This window comes from Dama dama, chromosome 5 (genome assembly GCF_033118175.1).
Source record: "Dama dama isolate Ldn47 chromosome 5, ASM3311817v1, whole genome shotgun sequence".
NCBI lineage: Eukaryota > Metazoa > Chordata > Mammalia > Artiodactyla > Cervidae > Dama > Dama dama.
Window position 1 is genome coordinate 123,212,059 of NC_083685.1, and position 18,385 is coordinate 123,230,443.

Here is an 18,385-nt window from a genome sequence, read left to right on the forward strand (position 1 = left end):
AGATCAGGCTGAGTGAAAACAGCCAAGGGTGCAAGTGGTATGAATCTGTTTATGTAACAGTCTAGGAAACCTTCTGTAGTGACAGAAAGTAGACCAGTGTCTGCCCAGAGACTGATGAGAGAGGATGGAGAGGTGGTTTGGGAAAGGGCACAGGGGTACTTTCAGGGATGATGGATGTGATCTTGATTTCAGGAATGGTTTCACAGGTGTGCACCAGCCAATATTTATTAAACTGTTCTCTTTAAATACATGCAGTTTACTGTGTGTCAACTATAACCCAATAAAGCTCTTGCAAAAAAAAAAAAAAAAAGGAAAAGAAAGCAATCTGGGTAAACAAATTACTTCTCAGAAAGCAGATTGCAAGCTTCCCTTAGAGCTATAAATTATAACTTTATGCCTGGAGACTGTCTTTTATGTTTAATGTGTCAGGGAAGTTATGCTAACCAGAGATGTGGACTTTCACGTCACTTGAGGCCCATGCAGAAGATGCAGTTAAAGGGACTTGTAAGAGATAACACAAATTATCACTGGGTTTACTTCCTTTTCTCCAAAGTTTGATCAAGAAAGTATATGTGTGTGTGCATGTATGTGTGTGTATACACACACACACACACACACACACACACACATATATAAATAAAATCCCTTAAGTTTTTTTTCCCAATAATTTTTATCTCTTTAAATTGCCTACATATTTAGGGGAAAAATACCACAGCTTAATACACTTTCCTTTGTTCCCATGAAAAAATGTTCATGCATTTATTATATCTTCCTTTCCCTAGGGATTTAATAAGTAAAATTAAACAATTCCTTTAAACATAGAATACCACAGCTGAAGAATAACATAGCTAATGTTAAAAATCCTGTAAGATATCATTCCATAAAGACCCTCACATAACAAATCTTTTAGGAATTTCTTCCAGCCTTATTTGAAAATGTCTTAAGTTATTTTTTTAACTGATATAATACTGATGATAGATACACAATACCTACATCTCCAGGTCCTTCATATGGAGAAAAATATATAATTGACAATCAGAAGGTGAAGATTCTAGTTCTAGTTTTGTTACTAACTAGCTGTCAAAACTTGTACAAATCATTTCAACTCTTTGAATCTCATTTCCCATCTAACACAGGAGTTGGATAATCTCTAAGGATCCTTCAAGCTCTTTTATTAATTTTGTAGATAGAAAAGTAAAATGCCATATTTTATAGAAAATATCATGTTGACTAGACTTTCAGATGCTGCTTTTTAGAGTAATTCATAAACTCAAAATGGTATCTGCTTTGGTAACGTGGATGTAGACGTGAATACATGTAAATTCAAGGAATTTGGCCAATTTTATTAACTAGGAAAACACAGATCTGCTGCTTTATAAATACTAACTGCTGATTATTGTGTTTGATCCCTGAAAGACTGAGCAAATGGTAATAAACTGCCTCAGCTAAAAAAAAAAGTGCCACCTAACTGGTGAGGTACAGAAACGTGGGTTCATTTCTGTTTATTTTTATCATATCTGACTATGAAATCAGAAGACACGCTTTAAACCTCAATTCTCACCACTTTTCATTCGTGTTGAATGAAAGGGATTTATAAATATATGTTTAGGGAATTCCCTGGCAGTCCAGTGGCTAGGCCTCTGCGCTTTAACTGCTGACAGTGCAGGTTCAGTCCCTGGTCCGGGAACCAAGATCCCACTAGCCTTGTGGTGGAACCAAAAAAAAAAAAAAAAATCAACATAAGGCACGGAAAGAATATGCTTTCAATTGATTTACATTAACAAGAGCATATAAAAGTTTGCTTAAAATTAACAATTAGAAACTGAATGCATGGTGAAGCTGAATACCTGATCGCAAAACTTATAGTCCTTTCGAGCAAGATTAGGAAACTAATTAAAATGTATGAAATTTTAAAAGTATATGACTCAAAACCATGAATCATTAAACATGTGGAGTTTGAGCCATGTTGGGTCATCAAGATATTCACTTTTATACATGATATAATTAACTTTGAACTTTTCATATGAAACCTTATCTTTCTATTTTATGAACTTGAGAAAATCTGGCTAAAACCACTAAATTAAATTCATTTTGAATTTATGAGTATAATTATAGCTAATCCTTTTTAAAAAACCCTTTAAATCCATGAAAAAACCCACAAGACAATAAGAAAATTTAGGCTCATAAGGTCATCACATCATAAAGCTATTATTTTCTCTGCCCAAATTAAGGGCAGTGCCTCAAATAAAGAAGAGATTAATGATTAGTGAAGCAAAACCCATTATAAACTGTCTAAAACTTAGACATTAGCTACTCTACAGTAAGGATATAAGACACAAGCTAATGGTGTTTCAAAACAGGATGATAAAAATACAAACAAACAAAAAAAGAGGATTATATCTGATTCCCTTTCCCCAACTATGAGAACATATAGGGTCTCACTAAGGCATGGTGTTCAGCTGACTCTTTGATTGGTTACCAATGCAAAGACAATGTTTAGCAGAATTTACAAAGGACTGCTTTGTTTCTGAACAGACTTATACGGAGGTTTTCAAGTTGCTTAGTGCAGCTCCCTGAGGGGCAGGAGACAGGGAAGGGTTTAATCCTGGGAGAGTCCATATAAAATACACATTTATGTATATATAGAGAGATGCCTTCAAGGATGGTCAACAAAATGTTAACAGCTAGATATCTCAACACGGAGGGGCTTCATGTGAACTTGAACTTCTTTTTAGAAACAATGAGAATATACTAATATTACCTACATTTTTCATCACAAGAAGAAACATAAGGAAAGGATGATTAAAACTACCACCACCGAAGACTAGAAAGCACTAGAGGAAGAGAATTCCAGTCACAGACACAGGCTCAGATTCCTAGGAGAGCAGGGTACTCAGGGGGACAGGAGGAGGAGGAAACTGGGGAAAGGTGAGGGTGGATCTGCTACTTGCATAAAAAGCTCCAGAGCTGCACCAAGCAGACACACCAGGGTGAATGCGGGGCGCCAATACCTGCAGCACAGTGTTTCCTATGAACCGACTCGCTTGCCTGAATCGTAAAAAGAAAATGACCTTAACAGAGACATTGCTAATCAGGATTTGGAAAAACAGAGACAAAATTTTACTTATAATTTTGTAAAGCAGAATTTCTAGGCACCGAGTTTCCAGACGGGAGTAGGGGAGGAGAAGCAGCACACTATATATTAGATTTAGCAAATGAAAAAACTTCCAGTGAGATTCCATTCTTCATTTGTCTTTTAAATGAAGATTCATAGTTCAAGTTCAATGGTTATAGCTTGATATAAAAAAACTTTTAAAGCATAATTAAAGCTATAATGAAGACTGATCTATCAAGAATGGATTAGGCTCCTCTTTCTAGGAGAAAGCAGAAAGGTATAATGCCAAATTCAGACTTAAATTGAAGAAAGTAGGGAAAACCACTAGACCATTCAGGTATGACCTAAATCAAATCCCTTACGATTATACAGTGGAAGTGACAAATAGATTCAAGGGATTAGATCTGACAGAGTGCCTGAAGAATTATGGACAGAGGTTCGTGACATTGTACAGGAGGCAGGGATCAAGACCATCCCCAAGATAAAGAAATGCAAAAAGGCAAAAGGGTTGTCTGAGGATGCCTTACAAATAGCTGAGAAAAGAAGAGGAGCTAAGGCAAGGGAGAAAAGGAAAGATACTCCCATTTGAATGCAGAGTTCCAAAGAATAGCAAGGAGAGGTAAGAAAGCTTTCCTCAGTGGTCAATGCAAAGAAATAGAGGAAAACAATAGAATGGGAAAGACTAGAAATCTCTTCAAGAAAATTAGAGACACTAAAGGAACACTTCATGCAAAGATGGGCACAATATAGGACAGAAATGGTATGGACCTAACAGAAGCAGAAGGTATTAAGAAGAGGTGGCAAGAATACACAGGACTATACAAAAAAGATCTTCTTGACCCAGATAATCACGATGGTGTGATCACTCACCTAGAGCCAGACATCCTGGAGTCTTAAGTCAAGTGGGCCTTAGGAAGCATCACTATGAACAAAACTAGTGGAGGTGATGGAATTCCAGTTGAGCTGTTTCAAATCCTAAAAGATGATGCTGTTAAAGTGCTACACTCAATACACCAGCAAATTTGGAAAACTCAGCAGTGGCCACAGGATTAGAAAAGGTCAGTTTTCATTCCAATCCCAAAGAAAGGCAATGCCAAAGAATGCTCAAACTACCACACAACTGCACTCATCTTAAACGCTAGCAAAGTAATGCTCAAAATTCTCCAAGCCAGACTCCAACAGCACATGAACTGTGAACTACCAGATGTTCAAGCTGGATTTAGAAAAGGCAGAAGAACCAGAGATTAAATTGCCAACATCCGCTGGATCATAAGAAAAGCAAGAGAGTTTCAGAAAAACATCTACTTCTACTTTATTGATTATGCCAAAGCCTTTGACTGTATGGAACACAATAAACTGTGGAAAATTCTTAAAGAGATGGGACTACCAGACCACCTGACCTGCCTCCTGAGAAACTTGTATGCAGGCAAGAAGCAACAGTTAGAACTGGACATGGAACAACAGACTGGTTCCAAAATAGGAAAAGGAGTACGTCAAGGCTGTATATTGTCACCCTACTTATTTAACTTATATGCAGAGTACATCATGTGAATGCCAGGCTGGATGAAGCACAAGCTGGAATCAAGGTTGCTGGGAGAAATATCAATAACCTCAGATACGCAGATGACATTCCCCTTATGGCAGAAAGTAAAGAACTATTAAAGAGCCTCTTGATGAAAGTGAAAGATGACAGTAAAAAAGTTGGCTTAAAACTCAACATTCAGAAAGCTAAGATTATGTCATCTTGTCCCATCACTTGATGGCAAATAGATGAGGAAACAATGGAAACAATGAGAGACTTTAATTTTTTGGGCTCCAAAATCACAGCAGATGGTGACTGCAGCCATGAAATTAAAAGACACTTGCTCCTTGGAAGAAAATCTATGACCAACCTAGACAGCATATTAAAAAGCAGAGACATTACTTTGCCAACAAAGGTCTATCTAGTCAAAGCTATGGTTTTTCCAATAGTCATGTATGGATCTGAGAGTTGGACTATAAAGAAAGCTGAGTGCCGAAGAATTGACGGTTTTGAACTAAGGTTTTGGATAAGACTCGAGAGTCCCTTGGACAGCAAGATCAAACCAATCCATCCTAAAGGAAATCAGTCCTGAATAGTCATTGGAAGGACTGATACTGAAGCTGAAGCTCCAATACTTTGGCCACCTGACGTGAAGAACTAACTCAGGAAAAGACCCTGATGCTGGGAAAGATCGAAGGCAGGAGGAGAAGGGGACGACAGAGGATAAGATGGTTGGATGGCATTGCTGACTCAGTGGACATGAGTTTGAGCAAGCTTTGGGAATTGGTGATGGACAGGGAAGCCTAGCATGCTGCAGTCCATGGATTCACAAAGAGTCGGACACGACTGAGCAACTGAACTGAACTGATAACATAGGTACGTGTATAACATATAAAGAGTTCTTTGAAAATGAAATAAATCAAAACTTAAAGAGGTGAAGTTTCCGTCACTGAGAGAGTTCAGTCGAACACGACGCTGAATAGTGGAGACACTGCTGTTTCTGCCGTGTGCAGCGCCACAGAGCACGGCACTGACCGACTGACATGGTCCCGTCTGAGCTAACTGTCAAAATGAAATCAACTCAAACTTCTACTGTGCTACCCGACTCACTGTATTATATCGCCTTATTTATAGCTGTAGCCTCTCACATAAGAGTCTTCCACTCCTGGACTCACTCAAATTGTTAAACTCCCTCCTACATTCCAGTGCCTCGGCCCTGGTCCTGCTGGTGCTGCTGTGTGGCGACAGCAGGGTTCTCTGACTTCTGGTGACTCTGCAGGGGGCGCCGTCACATCTGGCCAGGAGGTCGAGACCTGGTTCTGGAGCATCCCTCTACCGATACAGGACTGTTCTGGAGCACGATAGGTGCTGACAAACAGTTGATGCGACAAACAGGTGAAATGTCTGCTGCGTGCCCCTCCTGGATGCTGCAAGTTCAGGAAGATTCTGGGCATGTCAGCCCTGCCACTGACAGTTTACATGGTTTCGGGGGCACCTCTCAGAGCTTCAGTTTACCCGTGTGGACACGGCAGACAGCACCGACCATGGCTGGAACTAATTCACAGACAGGGTATGTCTCAAAGCTGTAGCCAGTGAGGTGCCGGTCTCAGGCCTCCGAGGAGCTGGGGGCGTGAGAGGGCCCAAGGCAAATGCGGGCCTGCCCCTCTGGCTACAGACTCCAGAGCAGGGGAAAGACAGGAAAATGCCAGACGGTTTGCAAAGCAGGTCTGTGCTCTGTGTGGGCATCCGTACTATTCGTATAGTGTATTTCAACACACGGTCAGGCCCAGCCTGTGCTATTTGACACACAGGTCCGGTTGGAAACTCAGAACCACCACCTCACAGGCAGTTTATTTATTAATTTTTTTAGGCAGTTAATTTTGAGTGGAACCAGTAATAATGGAGAGCCTGAGAAAAATTTAGACCTTGGCGCTGCTAATATTTATTAATGAATTACCTAGCAGCACTGTTATTTATAATTCAAAAAAGCATTTTCCCCCCCATTGTTTAGAAGGATGTTAATAATCATTATGTTCTGTTCTGAGGCTGGTTATAGTTAGTACAGTTACTGATAAATTGTACCCAAAGGAGCAGTATTTCAGAGAAGATAAAAGGAGAAGATAAAAACCCAGTAGGGTTTGGAGTCAGCAATGAAAATACTCATCAGAACAGTAATAGAAAATAATAACTCTGTAAAGTGGCGGGACAATGTAATTCATGATCACTGTACAATCATAAGCAATTTGTTACTATTTCAAGAGAAAACAATTATAGTGACAACAGAACATTGTCAGCCGGCACTGAATCAAGTTGTAAAAACTTCTCAAAATGTTAAAAAAAAAAAAAAAAGGAAACGGATAATTCAGAGCAATAATTTTGCACTTTAAAATGATAATGTTAAGAAACCATTATTTCTTTTTCAAGATCATAATTTCAAAACAACCATGGACCGAAGCCTTTTGGGCCCTTCTGACCAGTGTTTTGTAAATTCACACAACCACTGAGAGCATGAGAGAGAAAACGTCCTTTTTGAAAACTATGCTGTCTTTAAATATTCATTTACATGAAATCCATCTCTTACCATGGCCCTGCGGTGAGAGCTCCGAGGCAAGCATGCTGGGGTCAGATGCCCAGGCTCCCTCGAGGCCTGTCCTCGCACTAAGTCTCGGCCAAGAGCAAGCCACATTAAGTCACGCTCTCAGCCATGGTTTCTTCATTGTCAACTAACACCTGCCCTGTTCGATCACAAAGTTCAAATGAGATGACGTAAACTCTACTTGGAAAACTACAAATGCCAGGCAAAAGTGGAGCACGTGTCTGCGCCTACAATTACACGTGAGCGTCCAACAGAAACAACAACTTACAAGTAACCACAGCCAACCTCTAGCAAGCTCGAGCTCTGTGCCAGGCACCGAGCCCTGGCCTTGTGGATCTCACGGCAGCTCTGCAAGGTGTGAAAACTCACCCCTCACCCTTCTCACGCTAAGTATGAGATACCTGAGGCTTAAAGAGATGAAGTGCCTTGCTCCAAATTAGACGGAGCCGGTGACTGCGAGTCCCGCGTGTGTGCTCCCCAGCACTGGACAGTCTCCGAGCACGTCAAGCACCAAGCGAGGAGGCTCCAAGCGAGGAGGCTCCGAGCGGCTTCCCTTCTGCTGGCCCACCAGCACGGGGCAGAGACGCCCAGGGTACTGTGAGAACCACATGCGTTCCTGCTCACACCCGTCAGGACAACCAGTGCCAATTCCGGACTTGGAGAATAAAAAGGAAATCTTTCACACATTAATAAGCAAAGAGAGAAGAATATAGAAAGAATATATCTCCTTTTATTATAATAGTTGGCAAAGAGAAAGTAGAAGCTTTAAAGAAATTCAGTATCCTTTGGTTGTTTACGCAAACTGGATCAACATTATTGGGTTAATCCTTGATTGGTGGAAATCAAATCAGAAGGAAAATCATAAAGCATTGTTTAGAAAGCTAATATAATATATATATTTTAAAAATTATTTTCTTTTAATTGGAGGATAATTGCTTTACCATATTGTGTTGGTTTCTGCCATGTATCAACTTGACTCAGCCACAGTCGCCCACAGGGGACATACTCACCCTACAGGGACATGCGTATGTCCCTGCCTCTCGAGCCTCCCTCCCATCTCCCCCTCCACCCACCTCTAGGTTGTCACAGAGCGCCAGGTTTGAGCTCCCTGTATCAAACAGCACATTTCCAAATTTTACATATGGTAATGTGTATATTTCAATGCTCAACATCTCATTGTTAGGGAAATGCAAATCAAAACTACAATGAGGCATCACCTCACACCCTTCAGGATGGTTGTCATCAAAAAATCTACAAACAATAAATGCTGGAGAAGGTATGGAGAAAAGGGAATCCTCTTGCACTGTTGGTGGGAATGCAAACTGACACAGCCACTATGGAGAAGAGTACGGAGATTCATTAAAAAAACTAGAAATAAAACTACCATATGACCCAACCCCACTACTGGGCATATTCCCTTAGGAAGCCATAACTGAAAAAGACACATGTACCCTAATAAAACATGCTGTAGGCATTTTAGATTAAGCATATGCTAACTAAATGCAGATGTAAAACCAGGAATAAGCAACGAATTTCACAGTGAATTGTAAAAAATAGATTCAAAGGCAGGGTTAGATTCTTTGTGTTTAACCACCAATTTTTTAAAAAGTCATCATCATAAACTTTGGTACTGCCATAAAATTTACCCCCCAAAATAAAGTAAACTCACCTTTGGTTTTTTGATCAGCAGCCTGAAAAAAAAAAAAAAACAAAAAAACTCTTTAGGAATAATGTGTAGGATGTACATATCCATATGAAAGTGTATAAGCAGACTTTAATATTAGAAACTTTAAAAACAAGTTTTTGCCCAGTTCCTTTATTAAAATTTATTACTGGGAAAAAAATGTATAATTGTCTACATGTTATTACGTGCCAATATTGACCCAAAGGCAAAACAATCTATCTGGAAGCTCATTTAAGCTCTATATTTTAATACAGACTAAAACATAAACAGTTTTAACTATAAGGTACATTAAATCAGGCAAGAATAAAATAGACAATGTAATTTGTACCTAAAATTCCAGCCTGATGGTAAGATTTACAGTATGACTTTAAATTGTAATATTTACTAGTAAAAGCTGTAAAAGAACACTTGCCAAAGCTGCAAATATTATTTCTAGCTTTTCTAACAAAGTCAGTTAAAGGGCCTTACACATGGTTGTTTTGGACAGTTCAGTTTAAATAAAATAGCATGGCCATTCTTTACTACCAGTAAACACAAAATCCTTCAAAACACAGCTCTAATGCTTCTTTTAAAAGACATTTTGTGATTGTCACCCTTTATCTATGTCACCAGCACTCTAGATCGAGCATACCGAATTTCAAAAGTAATAAACTGAACCTCTGTAACGTAATGGCTATGATAACGCAGTGAGACAGAGGGACTACAGAAACAATGGACTAGGAACTCTAGCCAAACCTTTTTCTGAGCACCTTCCTTCTTTTTCTTTTCTTCCTGCTTTTTCTTTTTCTTTTCTTCCATCAAATGTTCCTCTTTTTGTGTTTCTTGTTCTTTCTCCCTATTAAAAATAAACAAAAGTGGTATTAGCCTAATGTCCATTTTAAATCAATGATTTAAAATGAAGAAAAAAAAAAATTAGCTGCCAAAAGTTGCAAGTCAAGCAGAGTTCCACGCATGGTACGAAGAAGGATATTTTGAGAAGAGGCGTTAGACATGGACATTCACCCCCCCTGCCCCGCTCCAGGGCTCCACTTCTCTTCAGTACCAGAACACACAGCCATTTGTGGCGGCCATTCACTCGGCCCACATCTGTTGAACACCAACCTTCTATCAGGCAGTGTACGCAGCATTAGAGGACAAGATGGAGAAAAAGACATAGTCCCTACAGTCCAGCTCCAGACCAGGATTTCTGTCTCAGGGACCACTGTCATCACACCTTCTGGATTAAAAGTGCAGACTCCTGGGTCCCACTCTAGAACAACCAAGTCAGAGTCTTTGGAGGTTATTCTTACGCACACCTTGTCTGTTCGACAGACCAATTGTTTCTTAAACAGAGCTCCCTACACAGCATGGGGAACAGCTGGAAGGGTACGCAGAACACAGCCCCGAGCAACTCCTGAAGAGTCGGGCGGCTTATGAGCTACAGCTTAACGTCGCACACGTGTCTGGCTGGCGCGGGGCGGGCTGCTGTCGGTTATCAACTCACCGCCTGTCAGCTCCAGATTCACCCTCCAGCACAGGCCACGCAATGATGGATGTGTTCCCTTAAGCCCTTCTTCCCTGTGAGCGCCACGCAGAAGTTTCCCAGTGCAGGGCCCTAGCGGGATCTGCAGGAGCAAGGGGCTAGCCTGCTGTGAGGTCAGCATGTAGCCAGGAGGACCCCTGGGGAGGAGGGTCCAGTGTGTCTGTGTGATGGGCTACTGGCAGCAGCTCTCCCTGGCTGGAGGAGCGCTTCCTGCGACCACCAACTGCCCACTGGCTGACCTGGGCGATGCTGGGAGCTGCTCTGCCATCCAGGGGGCTGCACTACCGCTTCTTCAGTGGGTGTGAGCCCCAGCCTCGGGGAGGGGCCCCCTCCAGTTGGGCCTTCCTCAGGCTCTCTCCCTCAGCCCTAGCTAGCACACAGTTTTCTAGAGTTCCTCTCTTACCACAGTTTAATTGGGCTTCCCCTGGTGGCTCAGTGGTAAGGAATCTGCCTGCAATGCATGGAGCAGCAGGAGACATGGGTTCGATTCCTGGGTCAGGAAGATTCCCTGGAGGTAGGGCATGGCAACCCACTCCAGTATTCTTGCCTGGAGAATCCCGTGGACAGAGGAGCCTGGCGGGCTATAGTCCATGGGGTTGCAAAGAGTTGGACGTGATTGAAGAAACTTAGCATGCACAATTTAATTATTCTCATAACAAACATTCCCTGTTGATATTGCCATGTAGTCTCTGCCTCCTCACTGGGCCGGGACTGACAGGTGGGAAGGAGAATTTAACAGAATAAGGAGAAGGAACAACACACACACAACAGCCTCAGCACAACACCGCTATCCACCCATCACTGTTGTTTAATTTCTTGATTTTGAAGTTTGTTTTTAACTTGTAAATGTGCTTACGACTACTGCACGCATAGGGGATCTCAACCTAGCGTCAGTCTGTATATATCTGAATATCATCATAAGGAAAACAATTGAAATCAACTTGATGGGGGGGCACTTTGTCGTTGTGCTCAGCTGTGTTCAGCTGTCTGTGACCCCATGGACTGTAGCCCACCAGCCTCCTCTGTCCATGGGGTTTCCTGGGCAAGAATAATGGATCCTGCATTTTTGCAGGCAGAGTCTTTACCACTAAGCCACCAGGGAAGCCCACTTAAGAGATCAGTCTTCCTTTGAAACAGTGGTTCTTGGCCTCTCATCAGAACCACCCGCGAAGCGGATTTCCCTGGGGGTCCAGAGGTTAAGAACCTGTCTCCTTAAGGCAAGGGCTGTGGGTTCGATCCCTGCTGGGGAAGGGGAATTAAGATCCCACCTGCTATGGGGCAACTAAGCCTATGAGCTGATGAAAACCCAGGGCAGCAAAAAAGAAAAACAAAAAGCAACTTTTTTCACAGAAGGAACAACTGCCACCTCCCCCCCCCCCCCCCCCACTTCCAATGCCAAGGCTGCAACGGTTTTCAGTGAGATCAGGGAACAGAACTCAGTCATCCAGGAGTTTTAAAAGCTTCCAGATGACTCCAATGCCCAGCCAAGGTTGAGAAACAACTTTTAGAAGGAGGTCAGTACATTTCTCAAGCTTGGGAAATGTTCATTATCTCAGGTAATACCTTCTAGGAATCTTTTCATGTTAAAAGGTGCAGAGACACTAAGAAATCTGTGTTTAAGTATTCTTACAAAGCACAGTCAAGCTCCGTGAATGGTGCATTGGTGCTGTAATCACCACACTGTTGCCTCACGTCTAGGGAAAAAGGGAACAAATAAAAACTAGGAATGTCATGGCTGCTGAAGGAAAGTTACATGGCTCAAAATAGCTTGGAGTTAAAACTCCCCCTCCAGGTCCTCCCCAGCATGCTATGCAAAACAAGGAACTCTCTCACCCAAAGGGGGGGAAAAAATGGACATTAAGGTTGGTTAAGCCCAGCTCCCAGCCAGTCCAGCCTCTGGCCTATCTCCAGGATTCCTTCTCCCAGCCATTTGAGAGAGAACTACTCGGAACAACCTTGGAGAAGAACAGGCTGTCTTTCCACATATATGCCTGTATATACTAGTCTTCTCTCGGATTAGTGCAGCACTCACTAATCTGACTGCTGCCCCTTCTCGCCTCATTAAAGGTGACCTGTTCCTGCAAAGTGCCGTCTCGGTCTTTTCCCGAACCTCGCCTTCTCTAACTCCCTTATCCTACACCTGCCCCACCTGTGCATGCTTTCTTAATCTACAGCGTAATGAAAGCCTTCAATTACCTTCTGATATTAAACTTAATAAGGTGGGCAAGTAGAGCTACTTTTCAAAAAAGCTATAGAATATGGAATAAAAATGATTTTTGCTTAATTTTATTATTCTGAAAGTTAAATTAATTAGAACCACCTATTCCCATAGCAGTACAGTTCAGGGGCTTCCCCTGTGGCTCAGGTGGTAAAGAATCTACCTGCAATTCGGGAGACCTGGGTTTGATCCCTGGGTTGGGAAGATCCCCTGGAGACGGGAAAGGCTACCCACTCCAGTATTCTTGCCTGGAGAATCCCACGGACTATACAGTCGCAGAGTCGGACATGACTGAGTGACTTTCACTTTCATAGTATTGAAATAAAGGTTGGAAATAAACATCTCATGTAGCCCTGAGATACCTTACACTTTCTTGCCTGAAGTCATGTTTCTATGACTAAGGCATGATTCAAATGTTTGAACTTTTAAGAAAATGTCATCTAATATCCCCCCTAACTAGCACTACTTTCTTCTATCTCCTGGTATATAATTTCTGCTATTTTTCATTAATAATTTTGTAAAAAGCATTGAATCTCATTTTTATTTAAAAAGTAATACATGCTCATGAGAAAGCATAAAGAGTACAAAAGATACATAACAAAAAGAGATTCTTCCTTCTCCAGGGTCCACAGGCTCTCTCCATGGAGATAACACAGAGTTTCTTTAAGAATATTCTCTATGTGACTGTATAGTCGTGTACCTTTAAAAATGCTTGGATCCTTGTATCTTGACTTATCAATCTGAGATGTTAACAGTTTAATGTCAACAGTGATGGAGGCAGATGCGGTTCTTCAGGACCCCACTCTTCCACCCCATCACTTGTTCAGTCGCTGGGTCGTGTCCGACTCTTTGCGACCCCATGGACTGCAGCACGCCAGGCTTCTCTGTCCTTCACTGTCTCCTGGAGTTTGTTCTAGTTCAAGTCCATTAAGTCGGTCACTACTATGAATTAAATCAATGAGTGGCATTTGCTTTAAAAGCAGTGTGTTAATGTTCAATGCAAAGCTAGGTAGTATACTGTGAGGACATTTAACCTCCTGTGTAGCCGCTTTTCCCAGAGTTCCTAGTTGTTTTTCCTTTCCTCTTGCTCTATCCTCCCTACAAAAATTCTGTTTTTGTTTTTTACACATCCGCTCTCCTCCAGTTTAAAAACAGGAGCCCTCTCCTCAACTGCATTGCCCGAACTCCCTTCAGAGCCTTGGTCCAGCTCGCTCTGTGCTGGGAGCACTCTGCTAGAGTTTTCTAAGATCCTCCAGTCATTTCATTTTTTAAAAAATTTAAATTGTGGTAAAATATACATAAAATCTGCCATCTTAAGCCATTTTTACACGTACAGTTCAGTAAAGTTACAGTCATATGGTTGTATAACCCATCTCCAGAACTCTTTCCATCTTGTAAAACTGAAACTCTGCCCATGAAATAACTCTCCACTATCCCCCCCACCCCCAGCCCTGGCAACCACCCGTTCTATTTTCCGTTTTTATTAATTTGATTACCCTAAGTACCACATTGTGGTTTTGATTTGCATTTCCCTCCTGATAGTGGTGTCAAGTATCTTTTCACATGCTGCTTGGACCTTTGTATCTCTTTCTGGAGCCTACTTTCACTATGGCTTAATTGTTCCTTATATGTAACTCTGAATCACTGTGTCATTTCCATCAGTGCAGTGGGAAAGGAGGGGAAAACAGACTAAGCAGACAGAACAGTGTGTGCAAACTCATCACTGCCCATCCATGAATGCTGACCTGAACTTACTAACTCCGTCATCCTGTGACTTCCCTTGTCTTCCTCCTTGAATGATGCCCTCAATTATGCTACCGTTTTGTTTCACTGATGGCTTGGCTGAGCATAAATTCTAGGTGGAGAATCAAGTTTGAAGGCACCACGCCCCTGCATTCCAGCATCTACTACCTATTTAAGAGATGTCTGATTTTGTTTTGCTTTTTAGTCCTTTCTAGGTGATTCCTCCCAAAGCTTCCTGTCACCCCCAGGATTCTGAAATTTCATGATGATGTGCACCTCAGTGTCTTTCTCCCCCATTATTTGTGCTTAGTATTTGGCTGATGTTTTCAATATAGAGGTGTTACTTTCGGTTCTCCGATTTATTTGAAAACATCTTCTGCTTTCTGAACAACATATTAAGTCTATTAGATGGATAATCATAATTTACCTTTATGTTTTCTACTCTTTTTTTTGCTATTGTTGCTGTCAATTTTTTACGACTAGATCTTTCAAGTCCTTCTACTGAGTTTCCTATTTCATGATATTAAAATTTTACTTAACTTCCTTGTTTTTTAGTTCCCACAGCACTGTGTTCTTGTTTTATAGATGCAGGTCATTTTTATGCTAGCTGAGGAGATTAATAATTAGGTTTATCTGAAGTTCTTCCAATTTTCTGCATTGTTTGTTTCCTTTCTGGATACCACCTCCCTTAGGTTCCCTTTGATGTGAATCTTTTCTCAATTGTCTGGTCATCTTTAGTTTGACCATTCAAGGTATCAAAAAACCAATTAGCACACAGGGAGCTCAACCTGGTGCTTGGTGACAACCTAGAGGGGTGGGATGGGGTGGGAGGTGGGGGGGAGGTTCAGGAGGGATGGGACTATGTGAACCTATGGCTGATTCATGGTGATGCATGGGGAACCTGGTGGGCTGCCGTCTATGGGGTCGCACAGAGTTGGACACGACTGAAGCAACTTAGCAGCAGCAGCAGCAGGGCAGAAACCAACCCAACGCTGTAAAGCAATTATCCTCCAATTAAAAATAAATAAACAGATTCGTTTTGTGTGTATGAGCTGGACTTGCTTCCTCATGGGCTTTGCTTTAGGAAGACTGGTTGGGGAGCTGGCTAGTTTGCTAAAGCAGCCTCAAAAAACAAAACATGCAGCCTTTCCCCTGATCCTAAAGGGTGTTTTATTCAAATTATTAACTACCAGATCTTAAGCATCCAGAACTGCCGACACATTAGATGTCACTATTCTGCATTCTGACCATAACCTCCTACGCTTACTCCTGTTTCCACTACACCCATTCATTATCTTTACGGAAACCTCCTGTTCCCCGATTTCCATTTCCTTGTAAGCTATTTTCATCTGTTCCTTTCCTAGAAAGCCTAAACCTTAAGATCATCTCATATGTTCACTACACAACTAGCATATGCTATTTACTGTGGTAGGTAGGCATCAGGGACAAACAGAAGGGCTGATTCATTTAACAAATACTTTTTGAACAATGGCATTATAAGCCCCCTGGGATCACAGCAGTGACAAGGAGGGGGGTCATACACTTTTCAGGATATTCATATAAATAATGCCTCAAACAAATGATGACTATTACAACAATGATATGCACACAATGCAATGAGAGCTTAGAAGTCTGCTGGGTGATGCCCTCCTGCTCATGTTATCTATTAGAGCTAAGGCCCTGCTTTTAATGAACACTGTGTGCTTCCTCCTGTACTCTGGGCTCTAAGTACCTTGGTGGCAGGACTGTCTTCTGTCTCTGTGGCACGGAGAAAAAAAGCCTGTCATCATTCAGGACATTGCTGGTACCAATTTCTCATCCATAATCTCAGGTGAAAAAAAAATTTTTTTAACACTTTATTTATTTGCTGCATCGGGTCTTAGCTGTATCATACAGGATCTTGCCTTTCGATGCTCGGACTCGCTGGTTGCAGTGCACCCGCTGAGCTGTTCTGTGATGTGTGGGATCTTACATCCCCAACCAGGGACTGACCTCGCGTCCCCTGCATTGCAAGGTGGCCTCTTAGCTACTGGACCACCAGGGAAGTCCCTCAGGTGAAATTTATACTGGAAGAACATCTTCGATAAGTATACTTTCTTTCCCAGGGAAACTTTATTTCCTGAAATGACCAAGTAATATTCAATACATTTCTATCTACCTTTTGAGGCTAGTAAGAGATTATAAACTGTATTTTTTCTTTTTCCCCTGTGTGGAGAAGTTGTGAGGTGGATTTATAAGTCAAGCTGTATGGGAAATAAAGAAGAGGGATGGCCAGGTTGGGAAAATTGCATTTTTAAATTTTAATTAAAAAATATTTATTTGGCTGCACGGGGTCTCAGTTGTGGCACAAGGGATCTTTATCTTGTTCCCTGAACAGGGATTGAACTTGAAGGCCACTGGACCACCAGGGAGGCTGCTTAAGTTAAATTTCAACTTAAAACTTTCATTTAAATATATATGGTTTTACACACAAGTGCAAATGTAATCTTATGCATTTTTCCCAATATAAACTTTGCTTTTGTTTCTCATTTGCCTGGCACCCACTTACTCATTCTTTCTTCTCTCTCCACACCCAAGTCAGAGGTCCACTCTCCTCCACCTCCCTTCCAGATAACCCATGAAGCCACCGAGTTCATATTCTTCTGAGCCTTTCATCATGTTCATGTAATTATATGGAATCACATACATTATCCTTTTTACAAAGGATTTTAACTGATCATTGTTTTGTAATACAGGTTTTTTTGCATCTTGTTTTCCTCATTCAACGTGTCTCTCTCTTTCCTCATCCGTTCTCCCAACTGACAGACCTGGTCTATTTAAGTGATGATATCTCATTATTACTTTATTTTGCATTTCTCTGGCTATTAGTGAGACTTAGCACTTCTTTTCCTTTCTTTTTAAGAAAAATTAAAAAAAAATCTTTTATTTTTGGCTGCATCAGCCCTTAGCTGCACCACAGGGGCTCTTCACTGCAGCACACAGGTATCTCTCCAGCTGTGGTGCGTGGGCTTAGTAGCCCCACAGTACATGGGAGCTTGGGCTTCCCAGGTGGCGCCAGAGGTAAAAAAAAAAAAAAAAAAAACCTGCCTGCCAATGCAGGAGGTGCAGGAGACCCAGGAGTGATCCCAGGGTCAGGAAGATCCTCTGGAGGAGGAAATGGCAACTCGCTTCCAGTATTCTTGCCTGGAAGATTGTGTGGGCAACAGAGCCTGGTGGGCTATAGTCCATGGGGTTGCAAAGAGTCAGACCTGACTGAGTGACTTAGCATGCACATGTGTGAGATCTTAGTTCCCTGACCAGGGATCGAACCCACAACTACTGCTTTGAAAGGCAGATTCTTAACCACCAGACCACCAGGGAAGTCCCTAATCCATCATTTCTGATGGCTACATAATATACCATGGTGTGAATGTTACCATATTCTACTTTGCTTTAAGTCTTATTGAATGTTACAATACTGCTTCTGGTTTTTTATGTCTTGGTGTTTTGGCAGTGAGGCATGTGGAGTCTCAGCTCCCCAACAAGGGATCAAACCCAAACCCCCTGCAGAGGAAAGTAAAGTCTTAACCACTGGACCACTAGGGAAGGCCCCCATATTCTACTATGTTATTCCTCTCTTCATACACATTCACTTCTAGTTTACCATCACCACAAGTAACTCCAGCTTAGTCTACCTGGCTTCTGCTACAGAAAACAGCATTGCTTTGATTTAGGGGTACAATGGATGCTTCAGTAACAGTGGAAACTAGGCAAAGAGAAGTCTGATATGGGCTCAACTTCAGGACCCAGAGCAAGTCTGAAGGGCCAAAGTGGACACAGGTTATCTGTGTTTTGTGTGGGGAGACATACAGTAATGCGTCCCTAGTCTACTGAATTCTATTGGAAAGAAAATATTTTTAATAATCTGGATTTTCAAGATGCATATTTCTTTTATTCTCAAGTAGTTTAGCAATCACCAGATTAGAAGGCTTTGGGTGGAGAAACA

General features: G+C 41.7%; 1 protein-coding gene across 4 annotated transcripts in view; it reads right to left on the reverse strand.

Annotated features, from left to right (window-relative positions):
* TNRC6C (trinucleotide repeat containing adaptor 6C) overlaps positions 1-18,385 on the reverse strand; it is a 114,410-nt gene that overhangs the window by 65,897 nt on the left and 30,128 nt on the right. For all 4 annotated transcript variants that reach the window (XR_009693085.1, XM_061144706.1, XM_061144705.1 and 1 more), the window contains exons 2-3: positions 9,653-9,752; positions 8,903-8,924 (exon numbers count right to left, since the gene is read on the reverse strand). Coding sequence is in view for 3 of the 4 variants with exons in the window: in XM_061144706.1 (XP_061000689.1) it covers positions 8,903-8,924; positions 9,653-9,715 (85 nt within the window). In the remaining variant the exon portion in view is untranslated. The remainder of the gene's footprint in view (positions 1-8,902; positions 8,925-9,652; positions 9,753-18,385) is intronic.